This window comes from Protomyctophum bolini (assembly GCF_963924005.1).
Source record: "Protomyctophum bolini genome assembly, chromosome: 22".
Taxonomy (NCBI): Eukaryota; Metazoa; Chordata; class Actinopteri; order Myctophiformes; family Myctophidae; genus Protomyctophum; species Protomyctophum bolini.
In genome coordinates, this window is record NC_137883.1 from 14,410,665 (window position 1) to 14,420,038 (window position 9,374).

General features: G+C 42.2%; 2 protein-coding genes across 2 annotated transcripts; one reads left to right on the plus strand and one right to left on the minus strand.

Annotated features, from left to right (window-relative positions):
* Positions 1 to 252: 252 nt before the first annotated feature.
* On the minus strand, positions 253 to 3,657 carry LOC308336841 (NF-kappa-B-activating protein-like). Its single transcript, XM_080794419.1, has 2 exons — positions 3,012 to 3,657; positions 253 to 2,043 (listed from the first exon to the last, which is right to left on the minus strand). The coding sequence occupies exons 1-2, from the start codon at positions 3,278 to 3,280 to the stop codon at positions 1,074 to 1,076; spliced, it is 1,239 nt and encodes a 412-aa protein (XP_080650545.1). The 5' UTR covers positions 3,281 to 3,657; the 3' UTR covers positions 253 to 1,073.
* A 3,757-nt stretch (positions 3,658 to 7,414) lies between these two features.
* Positions 7,415 to 8,646, plus strand: LOC308309644 (placenta-specific gene 8 protein-like; the record flags this gene model as incomplete). The annotated part of the gene is made up of 3 exons (XM_080755554.1): positions 7,415 to 7,499; positions 7,962 to 8,086; positions 8,542 to 8,646. 3 exons carry the CDS (start codon positions 7,415 to 7,417, stop codon positions 8,644 to 8,646), a joined length of 315 nt encoding a protein of 104 aa, XP_080611680.1.
* Positions 8,647 to 9,374: the final 728 nt, after the last annotated feature.

Below are 9,374 nucleotides of genomic sequence, written 5' to 3' on the forward strand. Positions count from 1 at the left end.
CTAGTATTGGTGAGTAGGTCAAACGTTCTTGAGATTTCCACTCAAGAGGAGAGGCTGGTCTGAGTTCCATGTGAGATTTAAAAGCAAAAGTAGCAGCTATGGACCAGAGCTAGGGTGTCCCCAGATGACAGTGAAGTAACAAAAATGGACAAAAACACACACACACACACACACACTATCAGATAATTTCCTGTGTGGGCTTTAAACACTTCAAATATGCTTTGTGCACCAAGAATAAACATGACTAAGAGCTGCATAGTTAACTTTAATTACCAAAAAAGTACTGTATACATACAAGAAATAGTAGCTTAAAATTACTATACAAACCCAAAAATAAAACCAGGCTACAGTGCCTTTGAAGCAGTTTACACAGTGAACCAAATGGTCTGTGCAAGAAAGAGATGGAGGTAGAAAACATAATTTAGAGGTCGCAAAACCTTCCAGTGAAATTGGCTAGTGAATGCTGCAACCAGAGCAGGTACAAGACACGTTAACCTGACTTGTGGCGTGTTCATTTCACATTGTTAAGACAAAGAACCAAAATTCAGATTCCAGACAAAGTGGCAAACACAACACCCGATAGAATCTATGATGTCAAAATGATGAGGGTAGTCCTCTCTTCAAGTGTCCAACATGTCCATAACATGTCCCGTGTCCACACACAGGACTCATACATTCAGCATCCAGTCTGAAAGTGTCATCTACACACAGCATCGTTTCCCAAACACAGGGTCGGCTCTGCATCCCATGTGTGGGATGCAGAAACCATTTTTTTGTGGGTTGCGAATAAAAAACATCCCCCTTTTTTTCTTCGTTTCCTACATTTTTCAAAAGACATTGCATAGAAAAAACATTTAACAAAAGACTAAAAAAAAAGACTGAAAACAGCAGATATACAAGCTCAACGCGTCGACACGTTACAACATGTCGACACGTTGAGAGTTTGAAGATCTGCTATTGTCACTAGTTTGGGTCCCAGGTAGACATTACATTTCTTCTTTGGAAACTCCGGTGGTCAGGACTCTCCAATCCTATAAAGATGAGCTCGGTGACAGTCAAGGCAGAGTGAAGCTTCACTTCTTCTCTTCCTTGCCTTTGGTTTTCCTGTACACCATTTCTCTGAAACTGGACAGGATCTTGCTCTCCCTCTTGCTCCTCTCCTCCTGGTTGAAGGATGCTAGGGCTCGCCTTTCGTCCGCACTGTAGATCTGGTTCTCCTTCCTCAGACGCACGGCCTCCATACGACGGTGTCTGCTGCCACTCATGACGAAGCCGGACTTCTCGTAATTTACGATCTCGTCGCTGGTCAGCCCGATCTCTCCTCTCCTTGGGATCCGTTTGCCCGCTTTGACGTACTCTGCCATCGCCGCACCCTCGCCCGGGAGCAGAGCGTGACCAAAGTCCAGAGGTTTGTCCCCTTGTTGAGATACGTGGGTGAGCGGGGGCTCCGGGCCCACCAGGTGCTCATCCATGCAGGTCCTCTCCACCCACAGCACCCCATTCGCACCCTCCTCCTCCTCGGACTGCTCACTGCTCGAGTCACTGGAAGAAGCCTTGCGGTTCTTTTTTGCCTTCTTTTTCTTGGACTTCTTGGATTTTTTGCTCTTCTTTTTCTTCTTCTTGACATCTTCCCCCTCCTCGTCTGAATCCGACTCGCTGTCCTCAGAGTGCTTCTTGTGTTTCTTCTTCTTGGATTTCTTCTTCTTCTTCTTCTTTTTCTTCTTCTTTTCATCCGAGCTGCTGTTTTTTGTGTCCTCCACCGGCGAGAACTCGTCAGAGTCAGGTTCCTTGACCCTGGGCGAGTATCCCCAAACCTCCGGACAGCCCGTCTCGCCAATCCTCTCCCTCTCCTTCAGACGGCTGGCCATGAAGTCCGTCTGGATCTGGCGCTGAGCGGCTTCCCTCTCTGGGTCGCCCCAGTCATTTCTGGAGCCATACTTTGGCTCGTTGTTGGACCAGTTGCTGCCACTGCTGTGTTTGTATGAGCTGTATTGTTGCTGTCTGGGCGGCGAGCGGCTCCGATGGGGGCTTCCTATGCGGAACCTGAAATTGATTGAATTTGATTAAATTTAACATTGATTGATTGAAATATTTATTAACAGTTAAGCACAAACTCAATACAAAGACTGTTAACTGTGAGTGGATGACCCAATTAAGCATTACACTCGTTTACAAGAGGGTCCACCATGTTCAATTAATCAAAACATTTAGAGACTTACAAATAGACACTTATTGCGAACGCAGCAAGCACTTACTATGAGACCTAGCAGATCATCTGTCTGTCTGTGTGTGTGTCTGTGTGTCCCGCTTTTGTGCCCATATATGGAGCTGAGTGATTTGTTTGTGATTGATGCAACACACTCCATATTTGGACGTATAGCTGCTTTGGGGACTCCTTATATGGTTATGGCTAAGTTAAAAACTTAACTAAAAAATAACTTAAAAATAAATCTTTCAAAAAACTTAAATATGTGAGCTGCGTTCGCTTCCCGCGTTTGAGCGTCTTACTTGTATAGTCAAAGAAAAGAAAAGAACAGAACAGGAATTCATCATAAAGGAGGGAAAATAAACATATACTGTGAGGGGGAAAAAAGGGGGGGGGGGGATTCAGATTTTACGGGGGCCAGTTTCGAATTGCAGCAGTGTGCCCTTTGAGAGCGGTTTTGAAGGAGCCAAGGGATTCACATGTCTTAATGACTGTTGACTGACAGTTGGCGAATAAGCGCAAGAACTTACAGTTCATTAAGAGGATTAAAAACCAATGGTGGAAAGTAATAAATACATTTACTCAGTACAATTTATGTGTTTATTTTATTTTATTTTTTAACTTTACTGGAGTACTCCACTACATCTCAGAGGAAAATATTATACTTTTACCCCACTACAATTATTTGAAAACTTTCAAGATTTTGATTATTATTGCAATCTAACATACATGAACCACTTCAGCTTGACCATCTGGGAACCCTTTGGCAAAACAGCAACAGTCTGTCTCGTCTCGAGAGACTAACCTCTTGATGTTCCTGGCCTCTCGGAGGCGACGTTCCCCGTCCTCTTTCTCCTGCGCTCTGTCGCGGGGCTTCGGGGGCTTGGGGCCGAAGTAATCCGGCCACAGCAGTCGGTCCCCCCGTGGTGACCTACTGCGACTCCGAGACCGAGATCGACTCCGTCTCCTGGGCCTGGGGCCGGGCGGAGGACTCCTCCTCTGCTGCTGCTCGCCGTCGCCGTCAGAAGAAGTAGAAGAATCGGCTCGATTCGACGACCCCGCCGCCGAAGGCATTTCGACCGCTTTCTACTTATCTACTAAATAATTAAACGTGGTTTCACTTGTGAGAGTCAACGGCTAAGTAGGCTACCAAAACAAAACAAAAGAAAAACAACACCGCATGGGTACCCGAGGAGGCTAACGGCTAAAAGTGACGCTGCCGACCTGCCGTGTGGTGTGTGATGTTGAAACTTGCCTGTTGAAAGAAAGAACAGCCGAGCGAATGACGCTCAGACACGTCAGTCTGACGAGTTTCAGTTCAGATGAGTTCAAAAGCAGATAAGTAAGCCTGGGATCGAGGCTAGTTAAAAAGCTAAATGTGGTCGTGCGCCGACAACGCCGGCCGCAGATCTACAAACTCATCGCGCGTCAGGACCATAATAGTATAAAGAAGGACCCATACATAGAGTACCGACCGCTTGTGAGCTTAACTCTATTCCCCAAACGGCGCTCACGCTCGTAGCGTAGCAGCGTTGCCAGATTTTGCGAGAGAAACAAGCAACCAGGTCTATGAAAACAAGCCCAAAAGAAGAAAGCGACTACTATGAGCACTTTATAAACCTAATATACTTCTGCTATTTGAAAATAGCAGATCTACAAGCTCACAACGCGTCGCAATGCTATTTGTGGGATGATATGCAGCAGAATGACGAGGGAACTAATTATGCTTGTAAAACTGATGTGACAATAAAGATGATTCTGAATCAGCCACCGGAGGGTGCCACACACCAAAAATGTCTACCTCTCCTCAGGATGTCTTTTGATAACATACATTTCTTGTCATTATGACATTTGTAAAATGTATCAACAGATAAATATACAAATTGAACGTGAGTCTAGGCATCAAACATATATAGCACTCCATGAAGTATGACTCCAAATGTGGGAAATGTATTACATTTTATAATATAAAATGTAATACATTTGTGGAGTTATTTCGTTGTTATTATTTATTTCATATTCATATACAACAAATTTGACACTGATCAGCTCAGTGGATTTTCAGATTAGCCACAGACAAGGTTTCATGTCGACCTCTCAGACTTCATCTGGTCACTCAATGATTTCAGTACAAGAATGAGCTCAGACAGCTATATTTGAGCAAAGTCTAAGCCCAATACCACTTTCATCTTTTAAAAAGACACAATGTGAAAAAAAATTATTTACTTCCTTGCACAAGACAATTTTTATTAACAAGCTTGGGCAACACGCCCTAGTCATGTTATTATTTGCAAATAAACTAAACTAAACTAAGCTATAGTTTTGGAGTCAGAAGGGAGAAGAGTTTGGGACGTGCATAGTAGCCAAACAACAACAACACCCTGGTGGCTCAGTGAACTGTCCTTCAAGGCACACTTTGCACAATGATCGCTGATTTGCACTGTACGACTTCCAGATTTTGATACTGGTCTGGATACGGCTGAACAATTGAAATATGCCAGCAGGAAACTGCATATTTTACGTGGCATTTGTTTTTCTGGGTTTTTAGTTCATGGTTCACTACCAAAATCCATGTTATCTGTTATTTAGTGCCTGTCATTAAGGTTTAATGCCTATAAAACAGGGTGTATCATTGGTGACTGTATCTTTAACCACCTTATGTTTGCAGATTACTTGGTGGTCCTATGTCCATGTAGTGTTGGTCTCCAGCAGTTACTAAGAGTATGCTCACAATACGGTATCGATTTTGATGTCAAGTACAACGCTAAGAAGAGAATAACTCTGATTGTGAGAAGTAAAGAAGATTGTATTTTAGTACCTGTCATTAAGGATAAGGTCGGTAAGCTGAACAGCTCTGAGAACTACAGGCCGATAGCTCTAGCCAGCATCTCATCTAAAGTACTGGAAAGAGTCCTCTCCTCAGTAGGCTGGAGCAGTATTTAATGACCGCTGATAATCAGTTTGGTTTCAAACAGAAACATGGCACTGACATGTGTATCATGCGCTCAAGGAGATATTGGACAAATACCGGTCAAAACACCACTGTATTCACATGTTTTATTGATGCTTCCAAAGCTCAGTTCAAAAGTCAGTCATTGTAATGTTTTTAACAAATTATGTCTGCACGGGGCCACTAGATATTTAATAAGGATTCCGGTTTATTGGTATGAATAGCACACTATGCTGGTTAAATTTTCACTCCATTCCATGTGACCAATGCGGTACAGTACGGCCATACAGCATTTTATCTCCTTTCCTTTTCAACGTTTTTATGGATGATTTATCTGTACAATTGAATGCCTGTAAAACAGGGTGTATCATTGGTGACTGTATCATTAACCACCTCATGTTTGCAGATGACTTGGTGGTATATTTCCATGTAGTGCTGGTCTCCAGCAGTTACTAAGAGTATGCTCATATAGTACGGTATAGATTTTGATGTCAAGTACAACGCTAAGAAGAGCATAACTCTGATATTTCCTGACTTCTACCTGTCTGGAATGTCACTGAAAGAATGCAAGAAGACCAAATATTTCACAACAAATGACATACGTATCTGATGACAGAGATTAGACAGTGACGTAAACTGTATACTCAAGCCAACACGCTCATACGTAAGTTACATTTCTGCTCGGTCCCAGTGAAAATCAAATTTTCACAAATCTCACAGAGATAAGGCTGCTGCTGCCTTATTATGTTCCTCTTGTTTGTTTATGCTTTGTTAATGTATAGTTTGTTTACTTTTGTGTATTTATGCTTCATGTGTTCTGCCCTATCGACCCCCCTGTGAGTGTTTTGAATAAAGTTTGAATTGAATTGAATTGATCAACAAATTCAGTGGGAGTGCCATCAGGCGGGGTCAGAGCAGGGACAGGAGAGACAGCTACAGTGGTTGGCACAAAGAGCGTGGCTTTGGTTTAGTTTCATCTGTGCGTTGAACAATTACACAAACAATTCAGCCTTTTTTTCCCACATGCAAAAATGTAACCGTGTGTGAAAGGTCTCTACAAAAAAAGACAACACAAGGAACAAGCAGTAATAAGGATCCTTGCGAATTCTACTGAAAAATTGCCTATAACTATCTTCCCAGGGTATATGAATTGCACATGACTACAGTAGGCTACTGTATACTGGAACTGGCAAGGCCATAAAGTATACGTATATTAAAGAAGGAAGCTGCAGGCCATATATCATCTGGCCTGGCGCCACGATGGGAGTCACGGCCGGACTCTGGACATTGATATTTACTGTATCATTTAACTAGCCTACGACTGTTGTCTACCTCGTAACTAATTAAACATAATATGAACATTCGCCGTTGTCGCTGTCGTTACCGCAAATGCCTAAAGTGTAGATAGTGTCCTTGATCCAAATTTTGCCACAGTTTTATTGTACGCAATAAAACATTGTTCCTCCTGATAACGTGTCGTGTACTGTATGATAAGGTTTACATTATAAGGAACTGGCACTGCTTTCATTTTCCTACTACTGTTCCAGACAGCTTTAAAGTACCTTCAACTCTCCAACCATCTGGTAAGATTTACTTCCTAATGACTGGATAACCCAAAGAAACAACTTATTTTTCAGCTTTTTCACACTTTTTGATGTTCACAAGAGATGTAATTTGTACACTTCTTTCATGGTTGTGAGACATCAGTATTTTTCACAAAACTCAAGTGTTCCTTAAAGGGGTTCGGTAATGGACGATTACAGGTCTGTACAGGTCAGTGTAAAAATGTGGTTCCATGTGTACACTCAAAGTTATATAAATGTAGTTATATAAATATAAAAATATTTGTAAAAGATAGAGAAAAATCAATCAGGGGACCACAAAGGGAGGTAAATGCAATTTCTCATTAAGGTGTCATTAAGTGTGTTTCCCGTAGGACTTGTACTAGCCTCGATGACCTTACAGACGTATGCAAAACCTAAACTTATGTAATTTAGATAGCATTTTATGTAGACATTGCATCGTATACTCATAGCTTCATTGTACAGATATTCTATTGTTAAATGTTAGGTTCTTAGCTTGCTTATGCTTACCCTTGATGGCTATATTTCTATGTATTTGATGTATTACCATGTGTTGTTATTGCTTACTGTAAATCACTCTGGATTAAATACCTAAATTGTAAATTGTACTGCAGACGAAAAATGACAAAAGTGAAAGTTACAGAATATGTTTTCTCGTAGAAAGAAGAGCTGAGCATGGCTGTGACAAGCCAACCAGGCCCCTACGCTCCCTCGGACTTCCAGACTGGCCTGTGTGACATCACCAGTGACTGTGGAACCTGTGAGCTTCCCTCTCTCTTTATTTAACTAAATGAACAGAAAAATATCAGAAAGTATATTTAGTGTACAGCATGGGTCTTCAAAAGGAGGTCCAGGACCCTTGGGGGGTCCTCAGAGTTACGATCTACAAGCGCACAACGCGTCCAGCTGCTATACTTTTTGGTTTGGTGTAGAGGGGAAAAGAGCAGACCAAGTACAGAGCCAAAGGTCAAGTGTATTGTAAGTAAGTAAGTAATTTACACAACACAGATGATGTGTTGTCAAACAAGTCTATGAAGCTGTCTATAATATGTCATGATAGATAGGGGTATAAGAGTTATCTTCCTCCTGCTCATTTTCATTTAATGGATATGTCAAAAGTAAAAAAGAAGGGAATAAAAGGTACATTAATGAAATGCACATTGCAGTATTAAACCCTTTTACTTAAGTAATAGTACTTTTTCCCCACCACTGTGTATTTCAGGCTTCAAGGCGCTGTGCTGCCTACCTTGCATGGTCTGCTCCATCGGCAGTGACATGGGCGAGTGCTGCTGCTTCGCCTTCCACTTCCCAATACGCAGCGTCTACCGGACCAGATACAACATCAATGTACGTTCTCAATAGATCATCGTGAGAAAAAAGTTGAAATAAAAGGTGTTTTTACTGCCTGACAGCAACGATATACAGTGGTTCTCAAGTGGGGTCCGGGGACCCCCTGGGGTCCTTGGGGTGGGGGTTCCAGGGGGTCCCCAGCTAAAGTAGTTAATATAGCATTACAATCATTTTAATAACTTTATCCATTTATACGTCAGCTATTCAAAAATAGCAGATCTACAAGCACAGTGCATCACTTTGTGCCACGCTGCAAGCTTGTCAGCTATTTTTGAAAATGTTTTTAAAAATATCGAAAATCTTCTCTCCTGGGGGCCGTGACAAAAAACCTTTTCAAATGGGAGTCCGCTGCCAAATACATATGAATTTGGGGGTCCTTGATTTGCACTGCAGTGTGTTTAACACAGTATAATGTGTGAGTTGGTATAATTCATCTCTCTTCTTGTTCTCAGGGCTCCATGTGTAGTGATGCGATAGCGTATTGCTGCTGTCCAATATGTGCCACATGTCAGCTGAGGAGGGACATCGACCTCAGGAAGGAACAGGGCATTTTCTGATCTGGGTGCAGGTCAGTATCTGAACTGGACTTGAACTGAACTGAACCTTTATCAACCCCTCGCAAGCATCCCCTATTCTGGCCATGATGTCACAATGGCTGAACATTTGGTGAAAACATGGAAACATTCTAGCAAAAATAGCAGGTCTACAAGCTTGTCGAATGTTTGTTTTCAAGATATTTGGTGTTGGGGGAAAACCAATCGAAGGGACCGAGTGTAGACCCCTGGTGTACCCCGGTCAACACAGTCGTCTCTGTCGGGTCAGAACCTCGTATGTCCAAGACCAAAACTGTGACTTTTCAGGATTCAAATTAAAAAATAGCAAAAGTAGCGGATCTACAAACTCACAGCTTATGGATTCTGCCATGTTTTACGATCACTGTGTGATCATGTATTGTAGGGTGTTAATTTAAGAAAAAAACACAAACAGTTAGAATGTGGATAAAAGAGTGCTTAAAGTGGGCACACATTCAATCTAACACACACACACACACACACACACACACACACACACACACACACACACACACACACACACACACACACACACACACACACACACACAAACACACACACACACACACACACACACACGCACACACACACACACACACACACACACACACACACACACACACACACACACACACACACACACAAATGTATTAATCTAATAAAGTATTGTTTTATCTCTTCCAGGTGGATACAGGACTTTTGGGAGTATTTCC